General features: G+C 41.5%; 1 protein-coding gene across 2 annotated transcripts in view; it reads left to right on the forward strand.

Moving 5' to 3' along the window:
• LOC144509624 (histone deacetylase 9) overlaps nt 1-19645 on the forward strand; it is a 728394-nt gene that overhangs the window by 256770 nt on the left and 451979 nt on the right. The window contains exon 3 of one of the 2 annotated variants that reach the window (XM_078238446.1): nt 2983-3054. In XM_078238446.1, the coding sequence (XP_078094572.1) occupies nt 2983-3054 (72 nt within the window). Of the gene's footprint in view, nt 1-2671; nt 3055-19645 lie in introns of those variants that run through there. The other variant, XM_078238445.1, reaches the window with a different exon arrangement.

Here is a 19645-nt window from a genome sequence, read left to right on the forward strand (position 1 = left end):
AAGAGCAAAGCAGTAGTTGCTCTCCCAAAAAATGGGATCAGTGGTTACAATATATTACTCAGTTCAGTGTTGAGTCCAGGAGGCTGCATGCAACATGCTTTACCATCCCTGTATACCTTGTCATTCACTTCTTGTCATTTAACCTCTTCTGCCTTCCATCCTATTATAGACATTCCCTATTCTTCTTTCCTCCCATCTTGCCTTTCTCTGCCTCTGGGCTTGCTTAAAACCTGTTACTTCTCAAAAGGTATTCCAGTCCGAATGGACATTTCTCAAACTGAATCAAACCTTGTTTCTCTCCCTACTGATGTTTCTGACCTGCTGAGTATTTCCAACATTTATGTTGTTATTTCAAATTTTCCGCATCCATAGTGTTTTGCTTCTGTCTCCTGTGGACACTCTACTTTAAACTGATTTTCAATTAATTTCACCTTGTTTTGGTTTATCCTGTCCAAAGTGTAGTTGACACTGGAATGCTATTTGCTGAATCAGCCGTACTACTTTTGCAGAGGAATGAAATACCTGCAGCACAAGGCAAACCAAGAATCATTTTGCCTTTAACTATTACCAACCCAAACCAATAAAATTATCAGTGGATGAAGGTAAAGGCTATATTTGGAAATTTACTGAATTAGATTGGTAGCGTGCAGGAGGAGGCCATGTGGCCCATCATGTTTCTGCTGACACTTCGGTAAAGTTATTCTATTAATTCCAGTCCTCTGCTCTTCATCAATAGTCCTTTACTGAGGCGGCACGGTAGCACAGTGGTTAGCACTGCTGCCTCACAGCTCCAGGGACCTGGGTTCGATTCCCGGCTTGGGTCACTGTCTGTGTGGAGTTTGCACATTCTCCTCATGTCTGCGTGGGTTTCCTCCGGGTGCTCCGGTTTCCTCCCACAGTCCAAAGATGTGTGGGTTAGGTTGATTGGTCATGCTAAAATTGCCCCTTAGTGTCCTGGGATGCGTAGGTTAGAGGGATTAGCAGGTAAAATATGTAGGGATATGGGGGTAGGGCCTGGGTGGGATTGTGGTCGGTGCAGACTCGATGAGCCAAATGGCCTCTTTCTGTACTGTAGGGTTTCTATGATTTTTAAAACTTTTCTTTCAAGAATTTATCCGGTTCTCTGTTGAATGGTCCTATTGAATCTACTTCCACCACCTGTACTGTTCTTGTAAATCTCTTCTCTACCCAATCCACACACAGTCTTGACGTCCTCTTTAAAGTAACAGTGCAAAGATAAAACATTTTATTAAACCTAAAAAATTAAGTTAAAGTAATGATATACCAGAGCTTCAGTGGAGTGGCAAGTAATTGTGTTATTACTTCCATTGTGCTATCCTTCTCTGCCTGTAAAATATCAATGTTGGCTCAGTTGTAGCAATCTAGTCTCTTGAATTAGGCAGTTGTAGGCCCAAGACTCGCCCCAAACCTATAGCAGATAACCTCAGCTGGCACTTCAGTCCTGAAGAGGTTGCACTGTTCACAGTGTAAAATTTCAGATTGGACATTAAACTAAGGTCCTAACTGACATCTCAGATGGACGTAAAAGCACTGTTCAAAGAAGGGCAGGGATGTATCCTGGCCAACATTAATTCCTTAATCAACCAGAATTAAATTGCCTGGTCATTTATCACATTGCTATTTGTTGGACTTTGCTGTGCACAGTTTGGCAGCAGTATTTCCCTGTGTTACAACAGTGACTAGGGAAGATCTTAATTTGTTGTGAAGGCTTTCCAGATGCCTTATATAAATACAAGCTATTGTTTTTTTCTTTAAATTAAAGTCACAAATAGCAACTTTTAACCAATTACATATACTTGCGCACAATTGTTTGTTTCAATGTTATGAAAGCACCCTGAAATGTAAATGAGATAAATCCCATTCTAATTTTGTCGTATACAAAAAGTTGTCGACATTTCATTCAGGTATTGCAGTGCTGAATGTTGTGGATCAGCTGCTATTTCCCCAGCTGAGTGCACCCACTAAACCCAGTGGATAAAACTGTTGAACAGTAAACTTGACACTTGTTCTGACCATGTGTTTACATGAACTGAATTCCATTTGTATTTCTGGAGCCTGTTTAAAATATTACCAAGTCCGAACATGGAACATTTTGAATATGGGACATGAATTATGAATGATCAGCATCGCTCACAGTTGCTTCAAATTTGAATCAGCAAGTAACTTGGAGAAATTTGAATGATTTTGCCTAATGTAAACAGGATCTGGTGAGGTAGTTTCTATTCTGAGTCTCTGAACAAAAATAGATGTCAATACATTTTGAGACATTGCAGCAGGACTGGAGAACAGTGTTTCCAGCTGAGGGATTGGACAGCTGTACACTGTTTGCACTTGCAGTGGTATTTTTCAAATGCATTAATACAGCTCAATCCCCTGCCATGCATGACCTATTTTTGGTTAACACAAGCCATTGTTCTATTTCTGTCGCCTGTGGGCTGTGTTGTTGTTGATTCATATGTAAACGTTTTATCACTTGATTTTTACCAACTTGGAGGGGAGTAAACAGGGGCAGAACACAGTTGTGAGGCTCGTGGTTTGATAGTACACTTGAAAACCTCTGGTGCCTGCTAAGAAGAGAAAAAAAACCTTCCCTCAACTGTGGTTACTGTACCTTTCCAGCTGCTTTCAGCTTCCTCCATGAGACAAACCAGACAGGCTAAAAAAAGATCGAAAAAAATTAAGTATCCTTTGAAAAGAAGAGTTTGGGTTGCTTTTTATAACTGTGCGTATTTGGCTTGCCTAGAATATTAAATTGAGAGGCATTCAGCTTGTAGTTTAGAAGTGAAAGAGAGAGAGCAGTTTACGATGTAGTAATTTGCAAGTCATCCGATTGTTTCGCAAGGAGGAATTAAGGAGGAAATGACTGTCGGTGTTCTGATGAATCTTTTATGTGGCTGAAGTGAAGACTCAAAAGAAAGATGCTGCAGACTATTTATGAGACTGAATCATGTTTCTCCTCAGATGGGGTTTCTGGGCGAGAGCAACCGATCCAGCTGCTGGCTCAGGACCGAATGCATACTATGCTCACCTCAGGTAAGCAGTTTTGCTTTCACTGTGCATATGACAGTGCTTTCTCTAAGCTTGATACACTGTTAAATTTAAGATGTTTGAACTCTGCACTAAATAGTGGAAACCCGATAATTGTACTACAGGGAAATTCTGGTTTATTAATAGGAAATTGTTGCAGCAAGGTATTTTAATACGTTGCTTGAATTTGTTTTATATATGTTGTATGTGATTATAAAGGACAGTTTGGGACACTATGTTAAATTATACAAGTAGAATGTCATGTTACTGAGTGGCAATGCGGGGTTGTGGGGGGGCGGGGGGGGGGAGAGGGTGGGATGACAACTTAAATTCCCTGTCATTATCCCTCCCTCCCGTCAGAATTACTAATTTCAAACAGGCTCCTTAATGGAAATGCCTATAGGCCAGGTACCAGTGGGAAAGGGAAAACCAGAGACCTGGTGCATTTTCAGGACTGTAGATGACTTGAGATGTACAACTCTCCTACTGTTGGATATACTCTAAGTAAACAGTAAGGCTTACAGAAATAAATTGAAAATGCAGACTTGTAAAATACAGTTTGATAAATTTATCTGTAAAGGATACCAGTATCATTGGAGTAAATGTGGGGAATGAGTAGTGTACATGCTTTGCATTTCAATCAGGACAACCCCAGTGAGTTTGTGCAGTTCCTCTGTCTGTCAGTTCTGCCCCTGCTGTGTTGGGAAGAGCGTCCTCTGATATTATTGACTTTGTCATAGTTTGATCAGATCAATTGAATATGGTTTTATGAAAGGAAAATTGTGTTTGACAAACTTAGAGCTTTTTTGACGATATGGCTGGTAGGATAGATGAAGGGGGATGAATAGATAGGGTATACCTGGATTTCCAAAAGGCATTTGATAACATAGCACACAGAAGTTAGTAGGCAGGATAAGAGGCATGGAGTTGAGGTAATATATTAATATTAGTCGACGATTGATTATTGAACAGGAAGTAGGGAATAGCCTTAAGTGGAGAATTATCAAGTTAGCAGGTTATGACTAGAGGAGTACTGTAATGCCTCAGCTATTTACAATCCATGCTAATAATCTGTATAAAGAGATGGATATATCTAAGTTTGCTGATGATCCAAAACTAGCTGGAAATGTAAGTTATGAGGACATCGGGAGGCTGCAAAGAGATAAGGGCAGGTTAAGTGAGTGGGTACCAAGATGGCAGATGGAGCATAATGTGAGTAAATGTGAGGTTATTTATTTTGATCATAAGAATAGCAAGCAGAATACTTTTTTTAAAAAGGTGTAAAACTTGTAAACGTTGGCATTTTGGCAAAGATCAAGCATCAGGTTAAACCCAAGATGGAGTGCAATGTCTTACCTTGTCAGCTTGAAATCTTAATGTGGAGATGCCAGCGTTGCTTGTATCTTGTTTGTGTCTCTTGTGGGGACCATGAATTGGATTCAATTGGAATTTGAATTTGTTTTTTGGAGCAAGAAAGGAATGGATTTGGGTCAGCCCTACCCACTCTGAGCATTGGCTTTGTAACTTGAATAATGGAGTAATTTTTTTTTTAAATGTTATTATCGAGAGAGACTTGAATGAGCTTGTGCAAGGAACTCAAAGTTAAATTGCAGTTACAGCAAAAAGTTAGGAAGGCAATTGATGGGGGTGATTCTCCAGGGTTGTCAGCCCTAGGCTGGATTCCCAATCTCTCTCGGTCCTGACAAGCACCGTAAAGCTCTGACGGGGAGCAAGGAGCTAAGCAGTGTCTCCAACTGTGCCCAAGGGCTATGCAACTGCTGCCAAGCTGCGGATGGGGATTCTTCAAAGGATCCTGGGGGAATGGGTTGACCTCGGGGCTCTCCCCTGGGATGATCTCATGCCTGAACTTCTCCATGTTGCCCTGGAAATTTGGAAATAACTCTTAGGATGGTGATTTCAGGAACCTTTCTGGTTAAGTTGCATATCATTGTTTGTTTTCTGTAAAAGCCTTGAAGTCACCTGGTCACATTAAAATCCATGTCCCATGAACACCTAAAAACCTTCAAAATCACAGCAGCACTCCATTCTACTGTAGGGATTGCCCTTGGTTGATTTCAGAGCCCCAGCTGCTCTGAGACCTCTTTGAACTGCTCTGATTGACAGGATTTGTCAGTTTCCACAGGGTGATCCTCCTTGCACACTTGCATAAGCCCCTGTCACTCAAAAATCTCTTTGAAATGCTTTGATTAACTGGAGCTGTCAATTTCAGTATAGCCACGAGGGTATGTTTATACAATCAGCTTCTGCTCCATTGAGTTTTAGGAGGCTGTTTGATTGACAGCTCCAGAGGAGATCAAAGACTGCATTGTTGATACAATCAATTTATGCTCCATTAAGCCTGCAGTGCTTCCCTTTTCACCATAGGTGTTCTGTTTGGCTCCATTTTTTTTAACTCTGCATTCTTTTTTCAAGTCTGATGCTTCCTAGAAAACAGATATGCTTTCTAATATCGTTTTTTTAAACCACTGGTTTCTTTTTTCTTTCTTGCAAGAACCCATAAACTTTATAAAACTGTTTTTTCCCTTTACTGTATTTATTTCAACTCTGCCAAGCTCCAAGACTCGATAGGCTGTGGTTTTTTATCCTTGAGATAGAGGAGGCTGAGGGAAGATTTAATGTAAGTGCATAAAATAATGATAGTTCTTGACAGAGTGGAGGTGGAAGGATCTATCTTGATTCGCTGAAGAGTCACTAATAGACATAAATTAAAAGTGATTGGATAAAGGATTAGAGGGGAGATGTGGGGAAATGATTTTAACCAGAAAATGGATGGATGGTGAAAGGGGTGGGGCAGGGGAATCATGTCGAGGCTGAAAGCTTGCAAACCATGTAACACATGTTTATGCATTAGCAGTACCATGATTTGCTGCCAAGGACTGCAAAATTGGATCTCTTTCAGCATCTGATGGGCTGATTGGCCACCTCCTCTGCTATTAGTTACTATAAACCTGGAGTCAATCTCCTCACACCAGCCAGTGATATCAAATGCGACATCAAAATAATTTTACCTATGACATATAAGATGAGGATGTAGAATCATTCATTTGAACATTGGCTCATTCGATAATTCATGGACCTTCCCTCTCTGTGTGGGGAGTGTTCGTCTTCCAATAATAAGCTGAGATTGGTAATTCATGAGGCATTATATGTGCTATTCGACATCTCTGTTTTATTGTACACCGACTCAAAACGCTGGTGCACTGTGCCACATGGTTGCTCCTGTATTCGGTACAATTTTAGAACCATACCTCATTCTATCATGAGTATGTGTGAAAGATAGAACCATTGAGATCCAATTCTAATGGAGAAAACTATAGGTTTGATTCAGTGATATTGCAAGTATTTTAAATGGACATGGTGTGGAATGTCTATTTAGTCTGATAATGAACTAGAGTTTTGGGGAGCAATTCAGTTGCAGGTTTCGATGATCTTTTCTGGGATTTGTCTGTAGCTGAGACTGTTAGGAGTAATTTAATAATTACAAATAATAACGAGTGGTTTCATAACTGATCTATGATCAAATGCTTCCTGCATTAGTGTGAGACTGTGTCATTCTTCCTTCAGTTATTCTCAAAGAAGGAAGAGATGGAACTGTTCTTGGATGTCAGCTGAATAGTTGATCGCCAATTCGAGTTTGGCCTGGCGGTTTTTTAACTTTTAAAGTCATTGAGTCACATTTCATTTGCTTTGCCAGCACCCATGGGAAATGCATTTATTTTCCTACTGACACAACACTTTGATTTTATTCGGGACAATCGCGCCCAATATTGTTATGTATGTTGGGACATAGCCCCAATAAGGGAATGAGTCATTTGACTGAGTATGTTGGGTGAGCTGGCTGGGAACCACCCTGAGTGGGCAGTCAAGGTTTGGAGTGTGGAGCGAGTAGGTGGAATAAAGATCTGTGTTTCCTGACGCCTGACTGTGGCGTAGACCTTGAGGAGACACCTCAGTACTGAGAGATTTAACAGGTATGTCAACCTTTATTGTGAGAGGATTGGAGTACAGGAATAAAGAACTCTTGCTACAATTATACAGGGCTTTGGTGAGATCACATCTGGAGTACTGTGTATATTTAAGGAAGAATGTAGTTGAATTGGAGTCGGTACAAAAAAAAGTTCACTAGATTTGCCCCAGGGATGAGAGGGTTATCCCATGATGATAGACTGAGTAAATTGGGCCCATATTCTGTGGAGTTTTGAAGAATGTAAGGTGATCCCATTGAAGCATACATGATTCTAAATGGATTTGATCGGGAAGATACTGAGAGGTTGTTTCCACTAGCTGGAGAATGTAGAACAAAGGGCATAGCCACAGAATAAAGGATTGCTCCTTTAGGACTGAGAAGAGGAGATACTTCTTCACTCAGTGTTGTGAATCTTTGGAATTCTCTACCACAGAGGGTTGTGGATGCTTCATTGTTAATTATATCTAAGCCTGGGATTGAGAGTTTTGGTGTTTCAGGGAATTGAGGGCTCTGGCGAGCAGGCAGGAAAGTGGAGTTAAAGCCCGAGATCATTCATCATCATGTTGAATGGTGGAGCAGTATGGTCTCCTCCTGCCCCTATCTCTCATGTTCTCTTGTACTCTGACTTGGAATCCCTTCTCCCATGTCTGGAAAACTCATTAGGATTGAGGATGTATTTTGAGTGCTAGTCCTGAGCAGGCCTTTGACAAAAGGTGAGCACAATCTGGAAGAGCAGCGCACTGAAGTATTTTTCCCACATACATAAGAAAGGAACATTAAAACACTGGTAGGTCATCAAGCCTAACAGGAGATGTCTGGTCAGTTAATCTATCACCCAGCAGAAATGGATATAAAATGATTAAATGAAACATGAAAATATGTGTCACACATTCAATTAAACATGTAGGGTATGTGTTTCATTTCAAACTTATTATAAATACATTCAAAAGTTGCTTCTTCTGTAGGTAGCGCTATGACAGATATTTCAATGTTAAACATGTCACAGTGTGTCACATCGGTGAGACTTGCACAGGAAATGGCAAATATTGAGGACCTAAAAATGGAGTTGTTAGCCTGTTAACACAAACTACCAGCCTATTGTAGCTTTCACAGAAGCCTACCACTGTGTGGTTCAGTGTCTGTCTAAAATAAGCAGTATGCTTCTTTTCCCTGCACATTGGGGTTTCAGTGACAGTACAATTGTCAATAACACATGGGCAGAGCTTGTGACAAAAAGGCCCTGATCATTATGTTCCAATCAACTAGACATTTAACTCCACAAAATGCTGCCACCCTAGCATCAAGCCACCTTGGCATTTTGTTTCCTCAATTCAGCTCTCCAAGCACCAACCTTTCCTTTTTCAAACCTGCGACTCGGAGCTGAATTTGATTTATACATGCTGCATAGCTAATTTTCACCTGTGTTTAATGCAATATTTTTGTTTAGCTTCAAATTTCTGGTCAGTTGCTTTTCCTAAAATAATTCTTGAATTGGCTGTATATTAATGTGTCCTTGAACGAAAAGAAAGGTGGATTTTTGTGCACAGCTTTGGTTTTTTGGATATACTTTCCATAGAGAGAATGCAGCAAAGGTTCACCAGACTGATTCCTGGGATGGCAGGAATGTCATTTGAGGGGTGGTTGGGTCAACTCGGTCTGTATTCACTGGAGTTCAGAAGAATGAGAGGGAATCTCATTGAAACTTATAAAATTCTGACAGGACTGGACAGACTTGAAGCAGGGAGAATGTTCCCCTGGCTGTGAGTCTAGAGCAAGGGGTCACAGTCTCAGAATATGGGATAGGCTATTTAGGACTGCGATGAGAAATTTCTTCACTCAAGAGGGTGGTGAAGTGTGGAGTTCTCTAGCACAGATGGCTATGGAGGCCAAGTTACTGAATGCATTTAAGAAAATAGATTTCTAGTTTCTAAAGGTATCAAGGGGTATATAGAGAGAGGGAGTGTGTTGAGACAAATGATCAGCCATGATATTGAATGGTGGAGCAGGCTCGAGAGACTGGCCTTCTCCAGCTCCTATTTTGTATGTTTCCATGTTTCTAAGGAGGGAGAGATACCAACAGTTTGAGGGAGGGGAATAAATAGAAGAGGAAAAGAAGAGATGAGAAGGAGAAATGAGGATTGAGTAGAGAGAGCAATAAGAGAGGAAAGGAGATTATAAATAACATATGGCAGATTTACATTGAAGCTCCCATTAAAAAATGTGAACAAGCAAATTCATAACTAAACTATAAAATTAAGGTGTACAAATGACATTATAATGGAGGCTGAATTAGTTGCATTGTTGGAAACTCAACATGTCCTATGTGTGAGCTTCTAACCATTTGGTTGGAAAATTGTTTGAATTTCCATCAGAACTCCCTGCCAGCAACCCAAAATCAAAAATTTCCCTCGACATTTCTCCTTCACCTGCTTTCTGCATTCATCAGTTCATGAATAAATCTGTACATTCAAAACACCTGTACAGAATTCTGAGCAGAGGATTTAAATTATTTCCACAAGTATGGTTGAATAAAAATTATATCACTTTAGAGTTACAATTACATTTCTTTGACCATCTGATGTGAGCTATAAGAGGGTGATGGGGGTGAAGAAGATTACAGGAATAGAGAGGGGGCCAGGCCATGGAGGGATTTAAAAACAAGACAAGAATCTTAAAATGAAAGCTTTGTGTGAAAATTCAGCCAAACACCAGATTCCCATCACCAAGCGTGTACCAAGAAAGAGACCACTCCCCCGGCTCACAGCTAGGTAGTGAAACACCTTGGGACCTACCATACTGGTCTGGGCGAGATAACAGATTCAAAAGCCCCCAGTGAATGCTTCCTGTAGGGCAAGCCTCTGCCTGCTCAAAGAGGGAGCTTGCAATCCATGAAACCCATGGGAAGATGTATCGACAATCCCCTGTGGTCTTTGTGGTCATCATAACACTTTGCTTGACTGACGGCCAATGTAGATCAGGGAGCGCAGGGATAAAAAATCAATAGAACTTGGTGTAAGGACATAACAGCAAAACTTGGATGACCTCAAGTTTACAGAGAGTAGAACGTGGGAGACCAGCCAGGAGTGTGTTTGAATAGTCACGTCTAGATAACACAAAGGCATGAATGAGGGGTTCACCAGCAGGTGAGCTGAAACCAGAGCAAAGTCAGGAAACTTTACAACGTTTTTTGAATTTGATTCCTAACTTCATGCACTTTTTTTCTATTTGTGGAATAGTGGGAAAGTGTTAGAAGGATTAGTAAGCTAATTATCAACTGTTGAGCTGCATCATGAATATTCCTTCTTGTGCCAACAAGTGCTGGGATGGGCCTTGAATTCATAGCTTCTGGTTCAGAGGCAAGTATAGTATCTACTGAGGCACAAGACCTCCTTTATGGAGGGAAATATTGGTTGTTTTAATGATGGCACACATTTGTGGTCGGAAGCTCATCTGAAGGTCAGATATTAAACAAAAGTTGTGAAGAATATGATTCAGTCTCGGCAGTTGCCAGAGAAAGGGATGGAGTTTATAGTAGGGAATGAAATTTTGATTGCGGACTGAAGATGAGGGCTTCTGTCCAACATTTAATTGAAGGAAATTTCTGCTCATCCGATACAGGATGTTGGATAAGCAATCTGATAGGTTAGCAACAGTGGAGGAATTGAGAGAGTTGGCTGTAAGGTAGGAGCTGGGTGTCATCATCATGCATGTGAAAACTAATGCTATGCTTTGAGATGATATTGCTGTGGCAGCATGTGAACAAGCAATAGGAGTGGGCCAATAGATTCTTGGGGGACACCAGAGATAACTGCAGCAATTTGAAGCAAAACCATTGCCGGTGATTCACTGGCTATGGTTAGATAGGTAAGATGGAGCCAAGTCAGTGTAGTCCAATCCAACCAGGCCACAGTGAAGATGCACTGGTCAACTGTGTCAAAGACAGGTCGAAGGATGAAGAAGGAAAGCTTATTTTTGTCCCAGTCTCACAGGATGTCATTTGTACCTTTAATAAGAACCATTTTGGTACTCTGAGATGACCAGAACCCTAATTGGAGAGATTCAGACATGAATTTCAGGAAAAGATTAGCTTGATAGGGGACAACAAGTTCAAGGACTTTGGAAAATAAGGAGAGCTTGGAGATGGAGTAGTGATTTGCAGGGTTGGAGGATCTAGAAAATTTTGATGGTAGATTTAAAATCGAGAGGAACAGCAGCTGAAGAGAGAGAACCATTAACAATATCAGCTAACATGGGTACTCAGAAGGGAAGTTGGGTGGGCAGCAATTGAATGGGAATAGGTTTGAGGATGCACGGTGAGTCACATGGACATGTGCTCAGAGAGGGCATGAAGGGAGATAGGACAGAAACTGGAGGAAGATGGGACTTCAGGTTGACAGCAGGAAGAAACTTGGCTTGGTAGGCTAGTGAAGGAAGGCGAGCAGCAGGGGCAGCTGATCAGATGTCTCAGTGACAAAGAAATCCATGATCTCCTCTCACTGACTATTAATAGTGAGGGTGGAGGAGAGAAGGGCTGAGGCATTTCAGAGGATGGTTTTTCAGGAGAGCAAAATGTCCGGAAGTTATCTTTGCATTCTAATTAGACAATAGTAAGCAGTTTAAGCAGATGAGAGCAGGAATCATTAGCACTTTGGTCCTGCCATTTCTAGTAGAGAATGTCTAAACCCACTGTCTGCTCTACCTGTTCAAGTCTGCACCCCTTGCTCTTAAGTTTAATTCCTATTTAAGTAAGTTTCACTTCGTAGCATTATGTGATTACCTAGGTCATATGATATATGTAATAAGATTCATTGATGAAGCGATTGATTGTACCCTACATATTATGGATACCTCACTAGTTAAACCTATGGGACTGGAAATTGAGTTTCAGTTTGAGTTACCAACTATTTCTACTTGTCAATATTTGAAAGGACTGATATTTACTAATATAGTTAGCAACTGTTTTTATGACATTATTTTGGTTATTGCTCATCAATTAAATGAGTCTTTGCTTAACTTCTGTGTCAGTATGTAATACTAGTGTTGTCTTCGGTGAATTTATTTTGAAGAAGATAATGAAGATTGTAGAAATCTGAGAGATGCTAGCATCACCTTTTAAGTGAAAATTCCTTTGAAAGCGTGCCAGCAAAGTTATATAATCTGACAGGATTCCACCACTGCAGTTACATTGTTAATGAATTTCTCATGTGCTCCCACCCTTCTTGTTGTACTCTTGGCCAATATTCAATGAGATTATGTCATGGAAAGTTGTCGAGAAAACAAGGTAATAAAAGCTTTCAGAAAGAAATTCTCAAGGAGCATTAGTTTTTGAAAATAATTGTGTAATAAGTAAGTGTGTGATATGAACTGGCTTTACATTTGTCATTCAATTATGTCAAAATATTTACAGTATAGTTTTCATCAGTATGATCTCAAATTGGGTTTTTTGTGGCACATATCTTAATATTGTAACTAATACAACGGACAGAACTTGATGTGGGTGATGGGGGTCTCATTGATTTCCTGCTTATGGGCCTCAATTTGTGGTAGGGCAAGAAGGCCGTCCATGAGCCTTCCAACCATGTACTTGATTGGTGAGAAGGTGGTGGGTTTGCCATCCACCACTCTCCTACCTGATTAGATGCCTCTCTGCCGCAAAACTCGCCACACACTCCCACCCAATTAAATGCCCCCTGCCATAAAAGCCACGATGGGGGAGGGTATTAATTTTCACCAATTATGGTGACTCTCTGGCTGACTCAGTAAGCAACTGCACCACCCAGTCTGTGGTATGTTGCTAATATCAATCAGGGTAACAGTAAGAAAAATTGCAATTGGTCAGAAATGGAAAAACAAACAGCCAGGTTTCTCATGTGGTAATCAATGACTCTTGATGAAAAGGAAATGTGGGTGGACGTGAGCTCGCACAGAATTACACATAGCTGTCACGTCCCCTATCCTCATCATGATGGGTTAGCCTTCAACGCACACTGTCCAGGCTGCCAATTATAGAATGGACATTGAAGTGGTGTATGAGAGGGATGCGAGCAGGCATGAAACCAAACTTGGGTGTGAGTCACTCGATTCAACAAGGCGAGACCAAAATAATGAAACAAACCAGCCAAAATTAGTTACATAGTTTGTTTCATGGAATTCTGGGCAGCACACTTGGCAATTCGTCCAAATCGGTTACAGCTCTGTGCCCAGAGTAAAAGTAGAGCAGCACAACCTTTTCACAGCTTTGGGATAAACTGTCTGTTGTTTAGCATGTTACATGTAAAAGTCAAAAACAGATTCCAATGAACGCATTGCAATTTGGTAAAAATGGACCATAGGACAGACCACTAGTGCCAAATATTCTCTGTGGCTGAAATTTAATATTTTTCTTGTCTAACTCTTCAAATGCTTTCTTATAATAGGAAACTGCCAGACATCAAATGTTTATGGAGTCGATGCAGAATTTATCTAAGAATAGCTTTGATTTTAACCCTCACTATGCCTGGCTAGAACAGGGCTGTGGGGAGGTTAAAATTGGAATGGCATACTGCTGATGGAATCCATGATGTACATGCATCCTGTGCAATGCCGAGCAGCACTTATTCCAGGCTGGAGTGAGCTTTATTGTCATTTAAACGTTGGTGCTTCATAACACATTTGAGATCTCAATGGCACCAATGTTTTTGGCATAGAGTGTCGTCGGCCTGGCCAGATGTATCATTCAGCTGGGCTTGTGAGCCAGTAATGCCCCTTTAGGCCTCACAAGGAAAGGTAGGGGTTCCCTTGCCCTTGGCTTTCTTCCCAACTCATCCAGTCATGATTGCCTACCATTTCCCCCCACCCTCCACAATCCACTAACTTGACTACTGGGGACTGATCCTGCTGGTCCTGAGCAACCTCTTGCCAAGTTAATCTGACTTCCGTTTGCTAACCTCCTATCATGTACACTGGACCTGGGCGCAGTAGGGCTCTAGGATGTTTAAATAAGATCCTTGCATTAAGATAGCTTGTACTCTTACCCTGCTGACCCCATGCTCATTGGATGCTGCATGTTAAAATGGAGGCCAATGTTACTGCAACTTGAAAAAGTAAATGTTCTGACGTATTAATAATAAATGAGATGAGAAACATGTTAAATATTTATTCATTGTATATAATTCAATGTCCCAAGTCAAGTAATGCATAATTTAATTATATGTTAAACCTATTGTCATCTTTTACTGTTCTGCTTATGCTGTACACCTAGAGACCCAGTTACTTTTAACCACCTGTCTCTTAACACTACAATTTCACATCCAGTCTATAAACTGCATATGGTACATTTTCCTCTTTGCTAGCTATACTCATTCTGTGGACCGTAGGATGTGCAGAGCACAATATTTATTTCAATGCAGAAAGCTTTCTATTCTCAGTCCGGCTATTTGTGGTTTGTTATATCCAGCTTATGGCATTTACTTGGTGAGGTTAGACTGCTAGGCATTATCAGGACATCTGAGCTGCTTCTTAAAATATCCCAAGTCTCTCTAAATACTAGAATGATTATAATTTAGTCACACATTTCTCTCGTCTTTGTGGTAACTTCAAGTGGTCTGCATATTTTTTTTAAAAGCACACATATTTAGTCCCTGAGTCAAGAGTTGCAACCTTTTATCCCAAAAGGCTTGGTCTCAAAAGTATTTAGTTGTATATTGTACTATGTTCTAGAAATGACAAGTGCAATAATTAGTCACTGTACTTATAATTGACAAAAGTAGATTAATCATTACAATACATATAACTTCCTTCTGCTTTGAAAGAAAAATCCCCTTTTCATGCCAATTTGCTCTTTTTGGACACAGTGACTCAGGCTGTAATTTATGTAGTTCATAGCCATAATTTCACACGTATGCAAATGACATTCAGTAGATTGATCTAGTATTATGACCTGTAACCTAGCAACGGACACGTGGCCTGTTTAAAATTATATTAATTATGTTTTTCTAAATTTCGAACAGAGCAACTGTTTCTCAGCTTATGTTGGCGAGTGGTTGATTTTAGCAATGCATTATTGATTCCCTGATAGTCATTATGTGTTCAATTCCCTGGTAGTCTATTGTTGGTATGGGTCCTGTTCCTTCTTGGTTTTGTGGCAGTAATGCTTCTGATTCCTGGGTATTATTGTGGTGAGTATGGCTCCAATTCCTTGTCATCATTGTACTGGAGGTATGCTCAGTTCCCTGGTATTCCAATGCAGTTAAAAATTAATTTGCTAGTTTTCTAATGATTATAAGAATCCAATTACTTGGCTGTGTGGTAGCTTTAATAATCTAACAGTATTGTGCATTTGGTGATTAAGTGCAGGGCATGGGTTACTCCCTGATTTATAATGTTGAATTCGTATGCCAACCATGAGAGTGTATACCCTGGTGATCCTGTGGTGGGCATGTGCCTGATTCCTGCAGACTGTGTATGTGAATGTTTCATTTTCCTATCGTCTGCTGGTAGACATGTGCTTGCCTCTTGGTGGTCTGTCAGGGGTACCATGTGTTATTCACTTCTGTTAATTTGAATTTTAATCCCAATTTGCACCTCATGAACTTTTGACAATAATCCTAACCTCCTCGAGAGTCAATGCGACTTCTCATTCCTGAATGGTATTTTCTCCCTCTTTGTCATAAATTATACTCAAATCCCCCATCTTACTCTGTAATATGTGTCACAAACTTTTTTTTGGTGAACTTAATTTTATTGCAGTTGCTCCATTAAACCCTTTGGATTATTTAACATTATCAGTGCTATAATTACTAATTAGAACTGACATAATTAAAGGATCTTAACTGCCTCCACTGCTAAGTGTTTTCACACAATGTAAATCAACTTTTGAGAAATGCAACAGTAGCTTTGGTGTGAATGTGGAAAACTATAAAAGCAATAGGGAGTTTATTGTTTTTTTGAATATATGCTTCATACCCTGCCTGGAATCAGAAATAAACTGTAGCTCAATGCTCATATTCATCCTTCACTGGACCTAACATCTAAGGCGACATTCAAAATAATGTGAAATAGAGAGAACACAGGGCTGGCAACATGCTTGCAGATTGGGTGGGGTTTTCCAGTCCCACCTGCCGCTGGGATCATCTAGTCCCCCAAAGTCAATGGACTTTTGGCTAGTCTTCCCCTTCCCTCATGACTGTTCCCAACACAGCTGAACCAGAAAATCCCAGCTATTGATCTCTTGCTAATTTCCCTCCTCCCCTAATGGTGATTTAAATAAACAATTCAGGATTAATTAGACTTTTTATTAAGCCAGTTGACCCCGATAATAGACATCCTCACCATTAAATGTTTGGTATTGGCAGCAGAGTGAGAGTGGGAAAACGATTTTGGAAGGGGTACCCTCGACTGATTACTGGGCGGCCTGGCCTCCCTTAGGGCAGACCACAACTTGGGGTGGCACAGTGGTTAGCACTACTGCCTCACAGTGCCAGGGACCCGGGTTCAAAGCATTCTGAAGGGAGAGAGTGAACAACCAGAGGTCATGGTACATATTGGTGCTCACAACATAGGTAGGAAGAGTGACAAGGTCCTTCAGCAGCAGTTTAGGGAGTTAGGTAGAAAATTAAAAAGCACTACCTCTACGGTTTTAATCTCAGGATTATTCCTTGTGCCACATGCCAGTGAGGCTAGAAATAGGAAGATAGTACAGCTCAACACATGGCTAAACAGCTGATCTGTGAGGGAGGGTTTCAGATATCTGGACCATTGGGATCTCTTCCGGGGCAGGTGGGACCTGTACAAGAAGGACGGATTGCATCTAAACTGGAGGGGCATAAATATTCTGGCCGGGAGGATTTAAACTAGTTTGGCAGGGGGGTGGGAACCAAAACAAAGGTGAATTAACTGAAGGGGAACTAGAGAGTAGGGCCAGTAAGACTCAGAGGAAGAGCAGGCAGGGTGTGGTTGCTGATCGAAGAGCGTCTGGTGGAATGAAGTGCATTTATTTCAATGCGAGAAGTGCAACAGGTAAGGCAGATGGACTTAGAGCTTGGATTAGTATTTGGAGCTATGATGTTGTTGCCATTACAGAGACTTGGTTAAAGGAAAGACAGGATTTGCAGCTTAACATTTCAGGTTATAGATGTTGCAGGCGGGATAGAGGGGGGTGTAAAGGGGGTGGGAGAGTTGCACTACTGGTTAAGGAGAATATCACAGCCGCAGTGCAGGACACACCTCGGATAGAGATAGTCCAACTGGGGAAGGGGCCGTACGGGCCTTAGTATTGGGGAATGAGCCCAACCAGGTGGTCGACGTTTCAGTGGGGGAGCTGTTCGGGAACAGTGACCACAATTCAGTAAGTTTTAAGGTATTGATGTGTAAAGATAAGTGTAGTCCACAGGTGAAGGTGCTAAACTGGGGGAAGGCTAATTACAACAATATTAGGCAGGAACTGAAGAATGTAGACTGGGGGCAGATGTTTGAGGGCAAATCAACATCTGGCATGTGGGAGGCTTTCAAGTGCAAATTGATAGGAATTCAGGATCGGCACATTCCTGTAAGGATGAAGGATAAGTTTGATAAGAAAGATGGCAAGCTTCAGGAACCTTGGATAGCGAGAGATATTGTGAGCCTAGTCAAAAAGAAAAAGGTAGCATTTGTCAAGGTTAGGAGACTGGGATCACACAAAGCAAGTGTGGAACACAAGGAAAGTAGAAAGAAACTTAGCAAGGAGTCAGGAGGGATAAAAGGGGTCACAAAAAGTAATTTGCCAGCAGGATTAAGGAAAATCCCAAGGCATTTTATACATATATAAAGAGCAAGAGGATAGCCAGGGGAGGGAATCTATGCATGGAGCCAGAGGAAATGGGTGAGGTATTAACTGAATACTTTGCATCAGTATTCACCAAAGAGAAGGACTTGGCGGATGATGAGTCTGGGGAAGGGTGTATAGATAGCTTGAGTCCTGTTGAGATCAAAAAGGAGGAGGTAATAGAACATAGAACATAGAACATAGAAAAAAATACAGCACAAACAGGCTCTTTGGCCCACAAGTTGCGCCGGTCACTAGCCTATCCAATCTCTCCTCATAGCACTAATTTTCAACTTTGGCAACATTCTTGTAAATCTCCTCTTTCACTTTCTCCAAAGCAATTATGCCCATGCTGTATTGTGGTGACTAGAACTGTACTCAGAATTGCAGCTGTGGCCTCACCAGCATTTGGAACATAGAACATAGAAAATGGAAAAAACACAGCACAAACAGGCCCTTCGGCCCACAGGTTGCGCCAGTCATGTCCCTACCTACCTAGGCTTATATATAGGCTTACCTATAACCCTCAATCCTATTAAGTCCCATGTACTCATCCAGAAGTCTCTTAAAAGACCCTATCGAGTTTGCCTCCACCACCACTGATGGCAGCCGATTCCACTCACCCACCACCCTCTGAGTGAAAAACTTATCCCTGACATCTCCTCTGCACCTACTCCCCAGCACCTTAAACCTGTGTCCTCTCGGAGCAGCCATTTCAGCCCTGGGAAAAAGCCTCCGAGAATCCACCCGATCTATACCTCTCAACATCTTGTATACCTCTATCAGGTCACCTCTCATCCTTCATCTCTCCAAGGAGAAAAGACCGAGCTCCCTCAGCCTATCCTCATAAGGCATGCCAACCAATCCAGGCAACATCCTTGTAAATCTTCTCTGCACCCTTTCAATAATTTCCACATCCTTCCTGTAATGAGGCGACCAGAACTGAGCACAGTACTCCAAGTGGGGTCTGACGAGGGTCTCATATAGCTGCATCATTATCTCCCGACTCCTAAACTCAATGCCTCGATTGATGAAGGCCAGCACACCATACGCCTTCTTAACCACCTCCTCTACCTGCGAGGCCGATTTAAGAGTCCTATGGACCCGGACCCCAAGGTCCTTCTGATCCTCTACACTGCTAAGAGTCTTACCCTTGATATTATACTCCTTCATCCCATTTGACCTGCCAAAATGGACCACTACACATTTATCCGGGTTGAAATGCATCTGCCACTTCTCCGCCCAGTCTTGCATCCTATCTATGTCACTCTGCAGCTTCTGACATCCCTCCAACCTATCCACAACACCACCAACCTTCGTGTCATTGGCAAACTTACCACCCATCCCTCCACTTCCTCAGCCAGGTCATTTATGAAAATGACAAACAGCAAGGGCCCCAGAACAGACCCCTGGGGCACTCCACTGGTGACCGACCTCCATTCAGAAAAAGACCCGCCTACAACCACTCTCTGCCTTCTGCAGGCAAGCCAGTTCTGAATCCACAAGGCAACAGCCCCTTGGATCCCATGCCCTCTCACTTTCTCAAGAAGTCTTGCATGGGGGACCTTATCTAATGCCTTGCTGAAGTCCATGTAAACCACATCTACCGCTTTTCCTTCATCAATGTGTTTAGTCACATTTTTCAAAGAACTCCACCAGGCTCGTAAGGCATGATTTGCCTTTGACAAAGCCGTGCTGACTACTTTTCAGCATACTAAACTTCTCTAAATGTTCATAAATCCTGTCCCTCAGGATCTTCTCCATCAACTTACCAACCACTGAGGTTAGACTCATCGGTCGGTAATTTCCTGGGCTATTCCTATTCCCTT

Source organism: Mustelus asterias, chromosome 2, assembly GCF_964213995.1.
Source record: "Mustelus asterias chromosome 2, sMusAst1.hap1.1, whole genome shotgun sequence".
Taxonomy (NCBI): Eukaryota; Metazoa; Chordata; class Chondrichthyes; order Carcharhiniformes; family Triakidae; genus Mustelus; species Mustelus asterias.